This window comes from Mastomys coucha, unplaced genomic scaffold (genome assembly GCF_008632895.1).
Source record: "Mastomys coucha isolate ucsf_1 unplaced genomic scaffold, UCSF_Mcou_1 pScaffold1, whole genome shotgun sequence".
NCBI lineage: Eukaryota > Metazoa > Chordata > Mammalia > Rodentia > Muridae > Mastomys > Mastomys coucha.
This window is the reverse complement of record NW_022196891.1, coordinates 18,115,723-18,134,751: the sequence shown is the minus strand read 5'-3', so window position 1 is coordinate 18,134,751 and position 19,029 is coordinate 18,115,723. Positions and strand designations below refer to the sequence as shown.

General features: G+C 46.9%; 1 protein-coding gene across 1 annotated transcript; it reads left to right on the top strand.

The window, feature by feature from the left end:
• Nucleotides 1-242: 242 nt before the first annotated feature.
• On the top strand, nt 243-15,291 carry Ddx18 (DEAD-box helicase 18). Its single transcript, XM_031380824.1, has 13 exons — nt 243-440; nt 2,571-2,858; nt 4,416-4,526; nt 6,718-6,853; nt 7,065-7,165; nt 7,257-7,571; nt 8,749-8,888; nt 9,757-9,918; nt 10,468-10,620; nt 11,535-11,648; nt 13,304-13,360; nt 13,647-13,824; nt 14,973-15,291. The coding sequence occupies exons 1-13, from the start codon at nt 356-358 to the stop codon at nt 15,113-15,115; spliced, it is 1,983 nt and encodes a 660-aa protein (XP_031236684.1). The 5' UTR covers nt 243-355; the 3' UTR covers nt 15,116-15,291.
• Nucleotides 15,292-19,029: the final 3,738 nt, after the last annotated feature.

Genomic DNA, 19,029 nt, shown 5'->3' with positions numbered 1-19,029 from the left:
AAGGGTTGGAACCAGGCCGCACTCATGCGTCACCGGGCTTTGAGAGAGGAGGAGGCGGCAAACAGTGAAGCAGAGATGAGACCTGTAGGTAGTCCAATCAGCTTTTTTATTGTTCAGTCTTGGTCTGTAAAACTCGCCGGCCATTATTAGCAAGGCGAACATACGCGCCCTCCAGTCCCCAGGGGGCGCTGCAGGAAACTCGGTCTCCAAAGGGAACCCAGCTCTCGCCAGGAACCGTTTCCGCCCGAAGCCCTTCCGGTCCGCGGTCCCGGGGAGTCCAGCGATACACTTCCGACTTGCAACTGCGCACGTGCATCATCCGCTCGGTGCAGACGGCGGGGGACGGCCCGGCAACATGTCGCAGTTACAGATGAAACTCCTGCGCAGGAAGATCGAGAAGCGGAACGCCAAGCTGCGGCAGCGGAACCTGAAGCTGCAAGGTGAGCTGTGCTGAACCCCGCAGTGGCACTGGCGAGCGATGCCGGGAACCCAGAAAACCCGGCGGTGCGCCGGGCAGCTTCCGGCGGGAGCCGGGGACTCGCGGCACGAGCAGGCCTCCTGGGTCCCAGCCCCCGTGGACCCTTCATTGGTTCTGCTCTTTGCGGGCGTGGGTTTCTCGGCGCAGGGTGGAAGCGGGAGGCCTCATTAAACCACTCATTAAAGCCCCAAACTATCCTCACAAGTTTTCCCTTTTCATACAAAAGAGAATGAAAGCAACACCATCTTTAATTAACATTATTACTACCCACACCAAGAAGTAGCTACTAAGTAGCGTTAATTATTCTACAGGTACTAAATGAAGGAACTTCAAAACTTATGCCTAAAATCCATCACCCACTCTGGGCTGTCTTTCAATTACTATCTGTTGGAAATTATGTGAATTGCTTCCCAGCCTACTGTTGGCAATACATCTAGCAAAACCTACCGATTACCCTAGACTCCCCCATCATCTTTAGTCCGCACGTAGAGCTTCGTATCTAGCTAGGTACCATCCATTACGGTTCCGGGCTTTTACTTAATTGCTGGTTCTCATCCCCTGCCCAAACTTACGAATTCTTTTTCTCGGGGCTTTCCCAGAGATGCCGCTGTCTCTCCAAGCCCGTTCTCTTCATTCCTGCAGCGATCCTCATCATGTGTTAAACGCAGAACCCTCCCAGCGTTCTTGTCGCTCACGACTTAGTGAATTCCTTAGCATCTTGGTTTGGGCTTAAGGGCGTAAATGAAAAGTTGACACGTCACTTTCTTGTTGCAGTTTCTGTAGCTTGTTTAGGTTACCCACCTGTAAGATATCAACCAGTGGTTCTTAACCTTTGTAATGCTGTGAACCATTAATACAGTTCCTCATATTGTGGTGACCCACACACATCATAAAATAACCTCGTTGCAACTTTGTCGATGTCTTTTGGCTACTGTTATGAGTCGTATTGTAAATATCTGATATGAGACTCCCGTGGTGTGGGGGTCGAGCGAATCGCAGAATAAACCCTCCGTGGGAAGTGCTGAGGCAAATTGTCTCTATTCACATAATTTCCAACAGATAGTAATTGAAAGACAGCCCAGAGTGGGTGATGGATTTTAGGCATAAGTTTTGAAGTTCCTTCATTTAGTACCTGTAGAATAATTAACGCTACTTAGTAGCTACTTCTTGGTGTGGGTAGTAATAATGTAAATTAAAGATGGTGTTGCTTTCATTCTCTTTTGTATGAAAAGGGAAAACTTGTGAGGATAGTTTGGGGCTTTAATGAGTGGTTTTCATATACTGAATTTTTCAGTTCACCAAAGTCTAGGAAAGTTAGGTTTGAATGATGTGAAATAATATAAGTAATAATTGTGGGAATGTGAAATAAATGTCATTCAGTTATGTTTATCAAATGCTTAGCCCAGGCTGTTCCAGTACTAGCTCTGTATACCAGGCTGGCCTCAAACTCCAAGATCCACCTGCCTCTTGTCTTCCAAGTGCTGGGACTAAAGGCGTATGCCAACACCAGCAGGCCGAATACTTAACGTTAAAAATATATTTCTTCAAGCCAGGCAGTGGTGACACACGCCTTTAATCCCAGCACTTGGGAGGCAGAGGCAGGCAGATTTCTGATTTCAAGGCCAGCCTGATCTACAGAGTGAGTTCTAGGACAGACAGCCAGGGCTACACAGAGAAACCCTGTCTTGAACAAACCAAATATATGTATGTGTATATACATATATATATGTATGTATGTGTGTGTGTGTGTGTGTGTGTGTGTGTATATATATTCATTCTCATTGCTGCTTCCTAATCAATTGATTTGATTGTGTGACATGCTGACATTTCCCCGTCACAGACTTCTATACACCATAAGCAGACAAGGCAGATATGGTCTTTTGAAGTAAGACAACTTTCCTTTACTGAAATTTTTTTTCCATAAAGTAAATATACCTTTTCTATAATAGAGCAGCAATATTTGGTTTCAACAGTGAACATATAAGAAAAACTAAATGATTGGGGTTCCAGAAAAGCCGTAATTTCTCCTGTGAAGGTCAGTGTTCATAAGTAAGCTTTCTTTTGTCACAGTGTTAGTTCTGTTTTTAAACAGAAGCATCAGACACAAGCCTGTCACAACCTCAAAATGGAGATGTGCCTAAAGAAACAGGAAAAGGTGGAAAAGTTAAAAAGGCTCTGAAGAACTCTGTGCCTGTGGGCTCAGCAGAAGCACAAAGTGGAGGCATGCCTGAGGAGACCGCGGAAAATGCCAAAGTTAAAAAGTCACCCCAGAAACCTACCACTTCAGCCAACGGAGAAGCAGCAGCAACACCGTCTCCTGATTCAGAACTAAGAAAGAAAAAGAAGAAAAAGAGAAAAATGGCAAATGATGCCGGGCCTGGTAGGTTTTGGTGTTTTGTTTTGTTTTAATATTGGCCATTTGGATGGCTTTTCAGCTCTTGGTCGCTTCTCTCTATCATGTGTGTGAAGCATCCTCTATACTCCCCAGCGTGAGACTAGCCTGAGAGCTAAAAGACATTTTATTGGTAGACAAGGGAGGTGGGTTTTAAGTTTTCCCCAGATTTGTGTCATGTTTTAAGTTGACTACCCTTGGGAAAAGTTCAAATTTAGTAAGAATTTCTTTAGATTTGTAATACTCCACTACAGGTTGTAGGAAGCAGCTCGTTGGGTTTTGTAAATAAACTGGGTATACCATCACATAGTCTTCTGGGTTTGCATATTTCTGTGGTTTCAGAACACAGCATAGATCCAGGCTTGAAAGGGCAAGTACCTCCCCAGGCTTTGCTGTGTGAAGGTACTTCACATTAGTCACTCTTTAACCTTTTCATTTAATTGTCTTTTGCCCATATATTTTTTTATGAGCCCCTCTCCCCCATAACCACTTATTTTCAGAGTCTATAAAATAACATGTAGGGAAGTTGTGAATAAATAAGACATTGATTTTTTTCAAGTGAGCGGACAGTATGGGGTAGTGTTTGAAGAGCAGGAGAGAGGAATGTGATGGCAAATTCTAGTGCACGGATGAAAAGGTGGGCTGGGACCATCTGTGAACACTGAGTGCAGAAGTGAGAAGGACTTTGCCTTTCCTCCTCTGCCCCTTACAGTATCACAACAGCCCAGTTTGGACCACTATTGCCCTTGCTTTAGTCTTAACATGCTTGGGAACAGGAAGAGCCTCAAGCTTTTAGTGTTTCATCTTCAAAGCAGAAGCCATGTGATAGCAAGAGGAGAACAGATTGGCGCTCGTGTACAAGGGTTGAATTTTAAATTGCCTTAGTCGAACGTGTGCCTCTTAGCCCATGAAGAGTTAAGCTCACGGCTGCTGCCCTGATACTGCTCATAGGACTTTAAATATCCCTTTTTTTAGAGGCAGGCAGTGTTAGCATATGTTGGCAATTCCAGCACTCTAGAGACAGGAGCAGGCAAATCTTTGGAGTTCTGAGTTCAAGGCCAGTCTGGTTCCTAAGTTGAGCTCCAGCGCAGCCAGGGCTACATACATAATTTTGTTAGCAGGGGGCGGTGATCCTTTTTAAATCTAGAATAGTGTAATGCTTTCACAAACTTTAAAACATTGTTTTCTTTGCAAATGGTTTATACCCCAAAGTTTTAAATATCGAACAAATCTCTTCGTAACAAGTATCATAGTCAAGCTTTGAAAAATCTGTATCTTTTTTGTTGTTGTTGTTGTTGTTTTTGTTTTTGTTTTTGTTTTGGGACAGGGTTTCTTTGTGTATCCCTGGCTGTCCTGGAATTCACTCTGTAGACCAGGCTGTCCTCGAATTCAGAGATCCACCTGCCTCTGCTTCCCAAGTGCTGGGATTAAAGGCGTGCGCCACCACTGCCTGAAAATCTGTATCTTTACATTACAGATCTTTCGTTCTCGTTGGTTATTTTAATAATAAAGGGGTTTTTTACTTGTTTGTTTTTTCAAACCTAGATACAAAAAAAACAAAAACTGAAGAAAGTGCTGAGGCTTGTGAGGATCCAGAGGATGATGTGAAGAAGGCAAATGACAGCGAGGTGCCCAGCCTGCCCCTAGGACTGACAGGTGATGGCCAGGGACCTTTCCAGGTGTCCTGTCTTAGAAATGTCACATTCCTCTGCATGACTGAAGGTCCTGTTGTGACCTTTAATCACCAGCCAGCAGTGAGTTTTATATCTTTGTTCTGTTTTCCTTTATCTTCTACTTTGTGGTACCTAGGCACTTTTCTCCATCCACCACCACCTTCCCCCCCCACACACACACATACCCCACAAATACACACTTTTTCTTTGTGTTCCTAATATTTAAATTGTTTCATATCCTCAAGAATTTAGGCTGGAATTTACTGTTCTAACCAGAATTACGTAGGAGTTGTTTGAGCTGTCTTTAGGAGATTTTGCTTGCTTACTTCCTTCTGAGGTCTGACCTCGGTATTATAATGCTTAATTGAGATCGCTAAAGTCCCCGGGGTGTGCTGCACTGAGTGCAGTCTACAGAGAAAATTAGAAAAGTTACAGAAGTGATTCTCAGCCAGGACACCTTTGCACCCAAGTCAAGCAACAAGCTTTTCTCAGAAATAGCCATGTTAGCACCAAAAGTTGTATATTCCAAGCCTGACTGGGCAGTCCTCTGACATCTAGAGTGTGGAGGTGCCACACAGAATCTTGAGATGAATAGGATAGCCACTTGCCAGCATACACAAGGTCCTGAATTTAGTCCCCACACACAAAAAGAATTCTCTAGTCCAGTGCCAATTTAGATGTTCCTGTTTTACAGTGGGGCTGTATCCCAATAAACTCACTGAAGTTCAGAATAGAAGTCAAGAATGCATTGAACGCACGCTACCTTCTGTAAAGCATCTTAGTCCCCTGCTGTAACTGTTGTCTCCAAGGCTTACCATTTCTGTCTGCTAACCTGGGCCTAGTCCTGGAAGCTTCTTATGTAGGCCTAGAATGTTTCCAGTCTCTCAGACTTACTGCTGAATAAGCTCACCCTTTCTAGGTTTTTCTGAACTCTGGCTGGATGGTCGATTTAGCCTTTCCGGCTCAAAACTCCTTTCTATGTTGACTGTTTCAAACAGGCTTCTTTCAGCTTCTGACTGAATTGCTCTGCTTGGCCTCATATGTTCTAATCTTCTGGCTCATTTCTCATTCTCTGATTCATTCTGTCTTCACCTGTGTCTAGCTTGTTCCCTCTCTACAACCTGTCTGTGTACTATGCCCTAGTAACTCTGTCCTCTCTCTTCCCCCAATATTTTCTCGTAAGTAGCTTCAGTTTCTGATCTTGTGAGAATTGGGCATATCTTATTCTGTCAAATCTGTCTCTGATTTGACATGGGTGCTTCCTTCTGCACACTAACTTCATCCTCATTGTGTGGGATTAAAGGTGTGTACTAAGGGCATGTCTATATTCCAGCCAGGGGGATTAAAAGTCTTAAAGCTGAGCCACACCACAACTAGAACAGATTTGTCCAGTAAACAGTACACTATTGGGGTTCACAGTATGATCAAATATCCTGCAGCAACCTTCACAGTAACCTGTCCTAAGCATGCCCTGGGACTGGAGAGATGCTCAGCAGATAAAAGCAGAGGACCAGAGACAATACCCACGTTAGTGTCTCACAACAACCTGTGCACAGGTAGTTCTAGCTCCAGGGCGTCTACGGGGGTCTGCATTCACATACACATGTCTGCTTACAAACAGACATGTGGTTAAAAGTAAAATCTTAAAAAATAAAAGGAAAAATGGACTCTGGTGGGGAAAAATCATCTAACAAAGCCTGATTTATAAAAGCATTATGTATCTAGTCGTTTATTGATGCCACACTGAAAATGTAAATTAAGGCTGTGGGTGTCCTCTCGCAGTGTCGGTCACAAGTCAGGACCATTATTACTGCCACACCTGTGTGTGGTGCTTGGGCAGCAGGTGTGCCTGTGCACCGTGCGTGCCTGGTGCCCGTGGAGATTAGTCACCTTACTCCTGGGATTAGGATTGTGCGTGGGTGCTTGGAACGGCACTCAGGTCCTCTGCAACAGCAGCAGGTGCTCTTAACCACTATAACCGCTAGACCATCTCTCCAGCCCCGGGGTTTACACATTTTATACTGTAAACATTTCTCATCACTGTCTTAGCAGTGACTGGGCATTAGTGTCTCCTCACTGTAAAAAGCTCTTGGAAGGAACAGGAGTACTTAGGCAGCAATGCTAGTACTCGCTCTGACCACAGAGGTTGCTAACAGTGAACAATCTCCTGTCAGGTGCTTTTGAGGACACTTCATTTGCTTCCTTGTCTAATCTCGTCAATGAGAACACCCTGAAGGCCATAGAAGAAATGGGCTTCAAGCACATGACGGAGATCCAGCATAAAAGTATCAGGCCGCTTCTGGAAGGCAGGTATGGCTGACATTGATACAGGGACACTCCTGTCTGCCCTTAGGACTCTGCAGTTGTAAAGTAGCCCGTATGGATTCCTGTTTGGGTATATTAAAGACTTGAGTCATTTGTGGGTATAGCAGTCTTTGTGAGGTAGGTGCTAGGCACATAGTGTGGGTTCAGTACACATCTGCTTGAGTCAAATGAACGTCCTGTCTTTTGCATTACTAAGGGATCTTCTGGCAGCTGCGAAAACCGGCAGCGGTAAAACCCTCGCTTTCCTCATCCCCGTGATCGAGCTCATTGTCAAATTGAAGTTCATGCCCAGGAATGGTAAGGCCCTGTCTCTCTGCTGTTAGATCACTAGGATTTGTGTCTCTTAAGGACTTGTGGAGATGGCCCTCTGTCGCCTTTTGCCTTTTAGGAACAGGAGTCCTGATTCTCTCTCCTACCAGAGAACTGGCCATGCAGACCTTTGGTGTTCTTAAGGAGCTGATGACGCACCACGTTCACACGTATGGGCTGATCATGGGTGGCAGCAACAGGTCTGCTGAAGTGCAGAAACTCCTCAACGGGATCAACATCATAGTGGCCACGCCAGGCCGGCTCCTGGACCACATGCAGAACACGCCAGGCTTTATGTACAAGAACCTACAGTGTCTGGTTATTGATGAGGCTGACCGTATCTTGGATGTTGGGTTTGAAGAAGAATTAAAGCAAATTATTAAACTTTTGCCAGGTAAGTAGGCAGCATCTCCATGGGGCTGACAGGGTAGTTAGAGGTCCTTGATTAATACCAGAATTTTACTGTGGCCATATGAGGAATGTGGGCCTGTGGATTTCAGAAGTATTTCTGCTGGCTTTATACAGCAGTTGCCATAGCACATAAATGCGGGTTCTGCAGCTTGGGTATGAGGATTCCCTGTAAGAGTTGAGCCCTGGCTGAGTCCCTCCTCTGTGGTCCCCATTTTTATCTCTGTGGAAGCAGTCTTACCTTCCGTGTTGTATTCCCGGATGAAGTCTTACAACATGACAAATTGTTTGTACCTATACTAAAGCCGTGGCCCTGTATGTTGTGCTGGAATATAATTGACAGAAGAATCCATATGTAAAAGAAACCAAATGTGGAAACAGGAGTTCAAGGTTTTCTCTGAGACCTTGACTTCAAAGAGTTTGGCCCCAGAGCTACATGAGACTGCCTCAAAAAATAAATTACAGGCCAAGAGAGATGGCTGAGCAATTAAGAGCACATACTGCTTTGCAGAGAACCCAGGTTTAGTTCTCACCACCCACACCACATGGTCATCGCCTGTAACTCTAGCTCCACGGGAGTCTAACCCTCTGGCTTCTGAAGGCAGCTTAGTATGTAGACACACAAACACTTACTTTAAAAATAAGTAAACCAATCGCCTTAAAGTATCTAATTTTTGATACTCTTGTGTACTGCTTGAAAATTTTAACCACAAGCAGAGTGATGGCATGTCACCTTTGCTGTGCGAGAGTGGTGGCATGTCACCTTTGCTGTTCGAGTACAGTAGTTGTGTCTATTCAGTCAGCTGTTGGCGGGTGTGTGTGGTGTTTGCAGCTTAGGACTACTAAAATTTCCCATGCACATTCACTACAAGTTGTAGGGTTATATAGCTCCTGTCCTTTTGAATAACTTGAAGAGGACATTGCTGATGACTGGGGAAGTTATAATTACCCGTCACTCAGGTTTAATGTGCTTAGAAATTGTCCATTTCACCTAAGTTATCATGTTTATAGACCTAAAGGTCACATTCTAACCTTACTCTTGATGTTACCTGGGTGTGCATACCAGTAGCATGTCCCCTCTTCCTGGACTCTCTTCCTGAAGTGTAATTGTGAAGCAGTTATGGAATTCTTTGGAAGGCTTAGCTATTTTTATGTCTTTCTAGCACGTAGGCAAACCATGCTCTTTTCTGCCACACAAACTCGAAAAGTTGAAGACTTGGCAAGAATTTCTCTGAAAAAAGAGCCATTGTACGTGGGGGTCGATGACGATAAAGAGGTTGCCACAGTGGACGGCCTTGAGCAGGTAATGTTTATGACTAGCTTAGTACATATTAAAAAAATGAATAAGTAAATAAAGCCCCAAGGATTGTACTCGGTGTTTCCTTGTGCTTCTTCAGAATGACCCACAGAGCACAGTGATGGAGGGATGTGAGTCCGATTAGCAGGCTTGGCTTTGGTGGCTCTGACTCTATTGTATACAGACTCCTGTGAATTCTGACCCGGCCAACACCTCAGCCAATGTCTCTTCTGTTGGTGCTGCCTTTTATGTAGGAAGCATCAGTCTGTGCTTACTGTAACACAACTAGAACTTGTTTTAATAGTCACCATGAGGTGCCAGGGAAGTTGGGTGGTAGAGAGGAAACTAGCTTGGGAATGGGTGCATTGCTATGAAAGTCAGAAAAGAGATGCCAGATCTGAGTTTAAAAAAACAAGTTTAAGCTTGACAAACTCTGTGCGTGTGCGTGTGCGTGTGCGTGTGCGTGTGCGTGTGCGTGTGTGTGTGTGAGAGAGAGAGAGAGAGAGAGAGAGACTAATGTCAGGTGTCTTCCTAATGGCTCACCATTTGAATATTGAGAAGAATCTCATTTGAACCAGTGCTTGTAGACTCGCCACTCTAGCTAGCCAGTTTGCCTCACTGATCCCGTTTCCTGGGCATTGAGATGCTGTCTGCCACACTTACCCAGCGCCCTCATGGATACCTGTCCTCAGCCCTTTACTTGCTGAGGTGTCTTTCTAGCTCCAAGGCAAATTCTTTCAGTGAGTAAAAGGTTCCAAACAATTGGTGTTGGTGAGTTGGTATAGTCCTTAAACATGGCAGAAAGGCCTTGCAGTCTGTTGGTGTGTGCGGTCACATTGTTTTGTGAGTAACCTGGTCCCTCGCACCGTCCCAGGGCTATGTCGTCTGTCCCTCTGAGAAGAGGTTCCTTCTGCTTTTCACATTCCTTAAGAAGAACCGGAAAAAGAAGGTGATGGTGTTCTTCTCATCCTGTATGTCTGTGAAATACCACTATGAGCTGCTGAACTACATTGACCTTCCCGTCTTGGCCATCCATGTAAGTGGTGGCAGTGAGCTTGTTAAGAAACAGGGTGAGCCTGTGCATTTGGGATTGGAGGGATTACTTCCTCTGAACATGGATCTGAAAACAGCTGCGATTACTTGAAGACGAGCTGGTGGGAAGGTCTCTCAAGGATCTATAGGAGCTAATAGTTGTTAGATGTTTCCTCAGTGGTGTAGCCACTGGTAAGGTGCCCATGTGCCTGCAGTCCCCTTCACCCCTGCTTTGGTTCGCTTCTTGAATCACACAAAGCCATGAAAGGAAGAGGGACACTAAGGGAATGAGCAGGAGTGGGAGGGGACAGGAGAGGGGAATGGGGTCAATGTGAGCAGAGTATTTCACACAGAAGTGTTACAACACAGGTAAATGCAGGCTAATAGAAGACCCCTCCCTCTCAGAAGGCTTGGGTCCAGTTGGGGAGATGGGACCTAGGCTGGAGTAAGGTTGCTCTAAAGTGTGGTAGCAGCTCTACAGTTGATTGGTTGTACATTCAGCTCTCACATACAACTTGAATGGGTTTTGTGCTCTTGTTGATTTTGAATCCAGGGAAAGCAAAAGCAAAATAAACGAACAACCACGTTCTTCCAATTCTGCAACGCAGATTCAGGAATACTGCTGTGTACTGATGTGGCAGCCAGAGGGCTAGACATTCCTGAGGTGGATTGGATTGTTCAGTACGACCCTCCTGATGACCCCAAGGTAACTGGTGTCTTCAGCGTGGATCTGTGAGAAGGCATGTGCTTGCCCAAAGAAGTGTGCGTGTGCGTGTCTGTTCCCATCTGTGAGGCTCACCTGTCAGCGGTGGGGCATCACTGGTGTTGAGTGTCAGAAACCTGTGGAACTCCGAAGGGGTGTAAGAAGAGGTTTGAGTGGCATCTGTGACTTTAAGTATGCTAGGTCCTTAGACTGATGTGTCCAGCTGGTGTCTGGAGGAAGTAACATTGCGGAAGGAAGTAAATAAAGGTCTGTAGAGTCTGCGAGGGGATAAACAACCATGTCAAGATGGGGCATGCACAGGGCTTCTGTAACCCCAGCAGTAGCAGGGATGGAGAATGGGGACAAACGGGCTCTGAGGCCTTGTGCAGCCACCGAACTGAGACAGCAAGCTCTAGGCTCAGTGAGAGCCTGCCTAGACAAACAAGGCGGAGGACCATAGAGAAGGCATTCAGCCTCCACGTCTGACTTCACACACACGTGCATACACCATACACAAAAGTACTCTGAATAAACAGTGAGCTATAATAAAGTATTGGCTAGCATTTAAATTAATTTCCTTAGAAAACTATTTTGAAGGTAAACTATAATAGTCATTTTAATAGATCATTGTTGATGTGACTGGCTTATGGGGCTTCTCTGACACAGTGTTGGTATGGTTGATAGGTGAAGCTCCTCTTGCTTTGGTGGTTGGCCCTGTTAAGGGGTGGTATCCACAAGAGAACGCTGGCCCCAGTGTAGAGGGTGTGAGGTTGGCCTTGGCCCTGCCCTGTGGTTGGTACGCCATCCAATGCAGGTGTGCCAGCATGCTTCCTTCCGTTGAGGGACACGATCAGGATGCTAGTTGCAGGCTCGTGAGTACATCACAACTTAAGCCAGGTTTTCTTGCCTCGCCACAGGAGTATATTCATCGTGTGGGTAGAACAGCCAGGGGTCTGAATGGAAGAGGGCACGCCCTGCTCATCCTGCGCCCTGAAGAGTTGGGTTTCCTTCGTTACTTGAAACAGTCCAAGGTAAAGTCCTTTGGAAAATCTTAAGTTGGGAGGAAACTCCTTGATGTGAGGAGTCTTCTTGGGTACCATCTCTGTAGATGGCAGAGTAGGGGTTGCATTGGTATCACACAGTGCTCAGTCAGTCACTGGGTGAGGGAATTCAATGTGTTTCTGCCCAGGAAGCATGGACAGAAGGAGCAGCCCATGGCTTTGTCCCAGCTCCGTTTCCACAGTGGCTGTTGGAGGCGCCCTTTTCTGGTTCTCTGCAGCCCTGTCCAATCCTCCTCTGCTCCCTCAGCATCCACGCAGTGTGCTGTGCAGCACCTTCCCGACCTCTAGCTATCCTAGACAAGCAGCACCTTCCCGATCTCTAGCTATCCTAGACAAGCAGCACCTTCCTGACCTCTATCCTAGACAAGCAGCACCTTCCCGATCTCTGTCTATCATAGACAAGCAGCACCTTCCCGATCTCTGTCTATCATAGACAAGCAGCACCTTCCCGACCTCTATCCTAGACAAGCAGCAGATCTGTGCTCTCTCCCTGTGCCGCCTTCTCCTCCCTCTCCTGACTCTTGCCAGCACTTCCTGGTCCCCATGCCGCCAGTGCTTTCCTATCTCAAGTCTCCCTGTGAAGCTCTGCTTCAGCCCTCAGCTCAGCCTCCTGCCGCTCCCTTCAGGGCTGGCCACGGCCACTGCCTCTGCCACGGCCTTCTGTTTAGGAAAGTGGTTGGTATGTATATTTTCTGGTCTCCACCTAATCCCCAACCTACCTGGCTTTACCTTTATTCCATCTTGCCAGGAAAGGATGCATCCAGGATGCATTTGGCTTCCTTGTTGCTAGGCCAGGTAGGTACACGGCAGGCCTGCTTGTCCATTCCACTGGCACCGTGTGACACCCTCTTGGCACAGTCTTGCCACATGGATCTCTTCCTTCCTACAGTATGACAGATTTCTCAAGTTGTCCTGAGGCCCCTGCACACTTTGCCTTTTCCCTGGGTCTCCACAGGGAAGTTCAACGCATTGTGCTCCCAGCACAAAAATGCACCATAGGTTGCTCCGTCACTTCCCTGCCTGTTCTCTGGGCAGCACACGTGCCTTCCTAGGGGAGGGCAGCAGCCAGTCCTGGTACACCTATTACCTTCCCCAGTCTGTAGCACAAACACAGATTCTATCTGTTTTTCCAGCTACGGAAAGGCAATATTTGATAAATTATTGGGAGAGCTGGAGTCACCTTGGCATGGACTCAGTGACATCTGCACCAGACACAGTGGTATTGAGGCCCTCCCCTGGGAGAGAGGAAAAGAGGCGGCCATCCCAGGCATGGTAGTACACACCTATAATCGCAGCAGTCAGGAAGCAGAGGCAGGAGGATTCCAGCAGGTTCAAGGCCAGCCCTACTAGAAAATAGGAAAAACATGGGTAATCATTTATCATCCCCCTGAATGTCAGGGTCAGGGGAGCGGGGGCAGCTGCCTGCCATGCTCAGTTTCTCACCTCAGCTTTTGAGAAAGAAATGGGGACTGCCACACTGGATCCATCTGAACTCAGCAGAGATGGACTGCTCTAATGATAGGAGGTAGCAAGCAGCAAGTCACTGTCACTGCTGATGGGACACTTGAGTCTTCCATACATCTGGCCCCCAGTGCCCCTCACTAATTTAATTGTTGTTTCTCTAGGTTCCATTGAATCAGTTTGACTTCTCCTGGTCTAAAGTTTCTGACATCCAGTCTCAGGTATGCTTTTTGTTTAATATCTTTCTGGGGAAGAGATCGCCTACTCAGTACTGCTCGGGTGTTTGCAGTCCTCCCAGCTCGCTCTCCCTTGGGTGGTGCTGGCTTGGACTATGAGATCCTTCAGGTTGCTTCCTGCATGGGTCCTGCTCTCAGGTGGCCCTGCTGGAACCGCAGGCTTGCACCTGTGCTGCCTGAGGAGAGGCCAAGCCAAATCAAGTGTACTGGGACAGGTGCTTTTGGATAATTGTTCTAACAGTTGATGTCTGCTTTTTTCTTCCTATTTCAGCTGGAAAAACTGATCGAAAAGAACTACTTTCTCCACAAGTCTGCCCAGGAAGCATACAAGTCCTACATACGAGCATATGACTCTCACTCTCTCAAGCAGATCTTCAATGTGAACAACTTAAATTTGCCACAAGTTGCTCTGTCTTTTGGTTTTAAAGTGCCTCCATTTGTTGATCTGAGTATCCTTTATGACACTGTGCTACAGTTGAGGGGTTTTAGCAGAGCTGCTGGGGCTTAACAGTAAGTTGGAGTGTACGTCAACTGTCAGCCAAAGGCTCTGGTGTTCATCCTGGCCATTGTGTGTCTGTCTGTCTGTCTGCCTGCAGTAGTATAGAACATGGGAATAGGAAGGGGTCAGCACTGACTTGTCACTGGGGTAGGAATCACCAGAATAAGGCAGCTCAGGATTTAAGTCTCTGAAGAACTAAGGCTGGCTGGACGGATATCTCAGTGGGCAAAAGTGTTTGCCCAGCAAGCCTAACACACAGGTTTGACCTCTGGGACTCAGGGTAGAAGGAGAGAACCAAGCATCTCCAACAGCTGCCCTCTGCCCTCCAGTGTGTGCTGTGGCCACATGGCCACATGCATATACATAGAAGAATAGTAAAGAGAGACAGAAAATATGACTGTTGGTGAAAGGCAGGTAAAGGTAGGAAGTAGCAGCTGAAGAGAGATGAGAGCTCTGGGAGTTCTAGCCCCGTGTAGCCACCCCAGAGGGTTACCTAGACAGAAATGGCAAAGTTGGCCACCGAAGCCAAATCTGAGCCTTGGTCTAGGGGAGGGGCCAAGGGACCTCCCAGTTGCTCCCATTGCAGTTTGGTGTGTGTGTGTGCTCGGGAATGTGCTTGAGTATCGGCTGTATTTTCAGAAGAAAGAGTCAGATAGGAAGGCTGCTTTTTAATGCTACTGTCGTAACTCCCAAGGGAACTCCAGGATCGTGGCAATGAGCTTCTCTACCCTAGAACTTGTGAGTCTGCTGCAGTGAGAGTTGGACTGTATGAGAAAGAATCTGCGCAGCTCGTGAGCCTCTGACTCTGGTCTCAGCACACCTGAAAGGCACGCGTGCGCAGTGACTCGTGTTCCGCTATTCTACTGTCGTGATTATAGTGTGCTGATAGATGTGGCCATGGCAGTTGACTTCCCGTGCTCGTTTTGGTGTACAAGCTTATTGTCGCTCCTGGTCCCGTGCAGGTTCATTGCACAGCTTCAGGCCCCATGTCTCCGTTGGTCAAGGGGAGTGTGGCAGCGGGGCAGTGCCGGGCATGTTGGGGTTTTCTCTGCACAGCTGTAATCTCTGTTGCTTGGCTTCCTTAACGTTCACCTGTAGATGTGAGTAGTCATGATGGCAAGCTTAAAAAGAGAGGTGGTGGCGGGGGATTCGGCTACCAGAAGACAAAGAAAGTTGAAAAGTCCAAGATCTTTAAACACATCAGTAAGAAGCCAGCAGACCGCAGGCAGTTCTCACACTGAGGCAATCTGCCTTCTGCCTGGACTGACTTTGTGAAACATCTCCCCCTACCCCCACCCCCGCCTTTCCCCTCCAGGACCCTTTAAAAAAGAACTTTTATCACCTTTGAGATCTTTTTGTCTTTACTATGATGATAATATTTTATTTTTAAATACTTCCATAAAACAAATTATATCATTGTTTTAATGTTTTTTTATATCTCTTGGTATAGTCCTGACTTTTACAATGGGCTTATTTTGGTTGGTTGGTTGGTTGGTTGTTTTTAAGACCATGTAATTGGACTGTGGAGATGAAGAATCTGAGTCAAATCCTCAGAAACTACTTAAGAGACAGGCATGGTAGGGAGGCCTGTACGATTTCCGCATCCCTACAGCACAGTGGGAGGTGAAGAAGTGAGTCCTTGGGTGACCAAAGCCGACTATGTTTTAGAGAGCCCACCAGAGATGGATGGTGTGTGGCCAATTGAAAGTCGATTCCGGCCAGGTGGGACTGCACGCAGGTATTTCAGACCCAAGTGTAGGCCTAAGCATTTAGAGCAAGAAACTTATAAAGGCAAAAGTGCATGCTGGTGTATTGCCCTGCAACTGCAGGGGGCGGTCTTACACAAGCAGGCAGTTTAACAAAAGCTAAGCCTTCTGGGACATCTTGACCTCAGTCCTAGAATGGAGTTGAGTAATTTTCCATGGGATTCTCTCTCCATTAAGAAAATCACATTCTAGTTAAAACCTGAAATGGCCTCAGCAAGTATACAAGATGGAGGAACCTCTGCCCTTGCGCTGTCACAACTAGATCCTGCATTTAACAAGATGGAAGGCAAAGGTCAGCTCTGCAGGAACAAGAAACATTTGAAAAAACTGCCTGGGAGTCTTAACACTTAACAGAAGGAGAGGTTAGACATTGACCCTCACAGCCAGAGAGGTGGAGCACCATTGAGTAACTACAAAGACTTTTCTCGATAGAGTGTTACTATGTGGAACAGGCTAGTCTTGGATTCACAGAGACCCTACTGTCTTTGCCTGCTAAGAATGCTAGGATCAGAAGCATACACCACCTTGCCTGGCCAGAGAAGCCTTTTTTTTTTTTTCCCAGAGCTAAAAGGATACACACAACACGTGTAAAGCACTTGCCACAGCAGAGTTAGGGTCCCTGAAGCACTTAAGTACCAGGCGGGGATGGCAGCCCTCTGATTACAGGTGGCATCGATGAGCTCTGGGTTTGAATGACCCTATGTCAGTTACGTGGAAGCTCTCGGCAGCACCCGTCAGCCTCAGACCTGCTCACGTATGTACAAGTGAAAAGGAGAAAGCAGAAGGTGACGGTCATTTAGATTCTTGGCAGCGCAACTTGGGGTGGGGTGGGGTGGGGCTCCTCCAGCTTGGTGCAGGGCACCATCTGGAGTCACAGCAGTCTGAGACTTTATCCTGGACAATGCTTTTCGGCATCGGGTCAGAGCTGACTTCCTTTGAGCTTCCTTTGAGCTCTGTGAATGAAGCCCATTGTGATGATGTCTGAAAGTGAACAGGTCAGAGGTAACAGTGAGTGGTTCAGTCAAATCTTAGAGGGTCCTTCCACTCCAGAGTGTTCTGTGTGGCATCTAGAGTTGTGTTGTCCATGAAATCCAGGATTGCCAGATGCAACTAAATTTTGACCACTTAGCTTCTTGGGTTCCTAACACCTGGCATTTAATAGTTCTGTCTGCAGAGGTCTTTTCTGTGTATGTGTGTAAGTACGGGTTGCCTTCTTACAGACTCTGCAGACGGGGCACTGAGGTGGTCTTATCTCATCCCTGGTAGTTTTAGCCAACCACTGATGGGCAAGGAACCTGATTAAGTGGTTCTTATGTAGTTGGTTTATAAAGTATTGATTTGCCACATGTAAGCCTCCTGTTGAACCTTGTCTACTCTGATCATGGTTGACAGTCACTGTAGCTCTACCTGGTGCTTGCTTTGTAGAGCAGGGTAGCCTCACACTGGCATCTATGCCCCTGCTTCCTGTGTGCTCCAGTCACAGGCATGAGTACCTGGCATTCTGCTATAACCTTGGCCATTTGAAAAGCCAGCACCGGAAATGATGTTAATACATGCAGTCATCCACAAACGATCATGATCCTCAGGAGGCAGATGCTCAGGCTTGCCAGAGGGAAGCAGCTGTGCCTTTGTCTGAAGCTTTGTGTGGGAAGCATGCTCTAGGCAGCCTAGGATTGCTCAGTAGTGCCCCATTCCGTCTGTGGGTTGGCGTCCACACAGGAGAGAAAACATTTTCCTTGGCCACATGCCCTTTGGAAGGAAGTCTTCCCTTCTGGATTCAGCATCTACGCCTGTCAGATTGTGGAGGAGGGAAGGCTTTTGGTTTTAAGTTGCTGGGCAGCATGTAGACTTCCTGCTTGGAAACCATGTTTCCAAGTCTTGGGGGGGGGGAGTCGGGGGGACTACTGAGATCACTTCCTGTGATGGTTAATAGTGAGAGTCAACTTGATGGGACTTAGGATCACTGAAGCATACCTCAATGTTTCCAGAAAGGCTAAGCTGCGGAGGGAAGACCCACTGAATGTGAGAGCAGCCGTCCTCACACCAGGGTCCTGCAGGGCATCACCATTCACATCTCTGCCTTGAGACTGATGCAGTGTGACCAGCTGCCTCTTGCCTGTCCACCATGATGGACGGTGCCCTCCCTTCCTCCCTCCCTCCCTTCCTTCCTTCACTTGTCCCTCTCAGGTATTTTGTCACACCAGGGAGAAAAGTAACTGATACAGTTTCCATTAGGAAAGCAAGCCATCTGGGACCAGTTCTGCGTCGGCCAGATACATCTGCTCCAATGGAATCAGATACAGATTGGAGGAGCAGAAACAGGATAACCCCACTCCAGTTCTAAGGCTGCTGCATTGGGATTAGGTGGTTCCCTCTGAGCATCTCAAGCTGCACTTGACATCACCTGCACAGGAGACATAGCCACCCACCTTTTCTCCTGAGTATTTTCTGGGTTGGTTCTCTAAAGGCATTCAGGAGTTTATCAAAGTGACACACATCTGTAATCCCAGCACTGAGGAAGTAAAGGCAGGAGGATCAGGAGTTCAGGGCCATCCTCTGCTACACAGCAAGTTTGAGGCTAGCTTGGGCAATCTGAGAATCTCCTCAAAAAAAAAAAAAAATTAAGATATTTACAATTCTCTGATTTTTTTTTAATATTTTAAAAATTTAAAATATTTAGGATCCCAAGTAGCGTGGGCTGACCCCAAACTCTGTAGTCATGGATGATCTTAAACTTAGGATCCCCTTCACTTCCACTTCTGGGATTCTGGTGGGATTACAAGCATGCACCCCACAAAGAGTGTTGGCGAATGAACTCCAGGCTTTGTGCATGCCAAGAAAGGACTCTGCCCACTGAGCCCCATCCGCAGCCCCAGGGTCCTTTTTTTATTATTATTATTTTGGTTTTTTAAAATCATTCTGGCTTCTTCATTCTAAGAACTCAAAGATGCAACTTTGATGATTTGCTTTCTGTCTTTGCCTCTGTTGTCTGTGAATTGGCCAGGCGCTCCCTGCTGCCTCTGTTTGTGAACTGGCCAGGCGCTCCCTGCATCCCCAGTCTCTGGGGCCACAGCTCCCTGTTCTGGAGCTCAGGGACAGGAGTTATTTCCGAGTACTTAGGTTTGGGAACATCTAGGATAAGTACAGATCAAAGAAAGAACATGAGGTAAGCTCGGCCTGGAAGAGCCTGCTCTGGGTCTGGAAGCTTCAAAGGCATTAATTAGGGAGTGGGACTTCAGCCATTGTTCTGCCTCCATAGGAATTGTCATCTGGGGAAGAGCAGGCCAGAGAGAGAGTGTCAGCCTCCAGGAGTGTGGGCTTACAATGAGACACTGAGGAAGTGACTTCCCCTCTCTAGGCTCTGGTTCCTCATCCATAGGGAGGAAGGG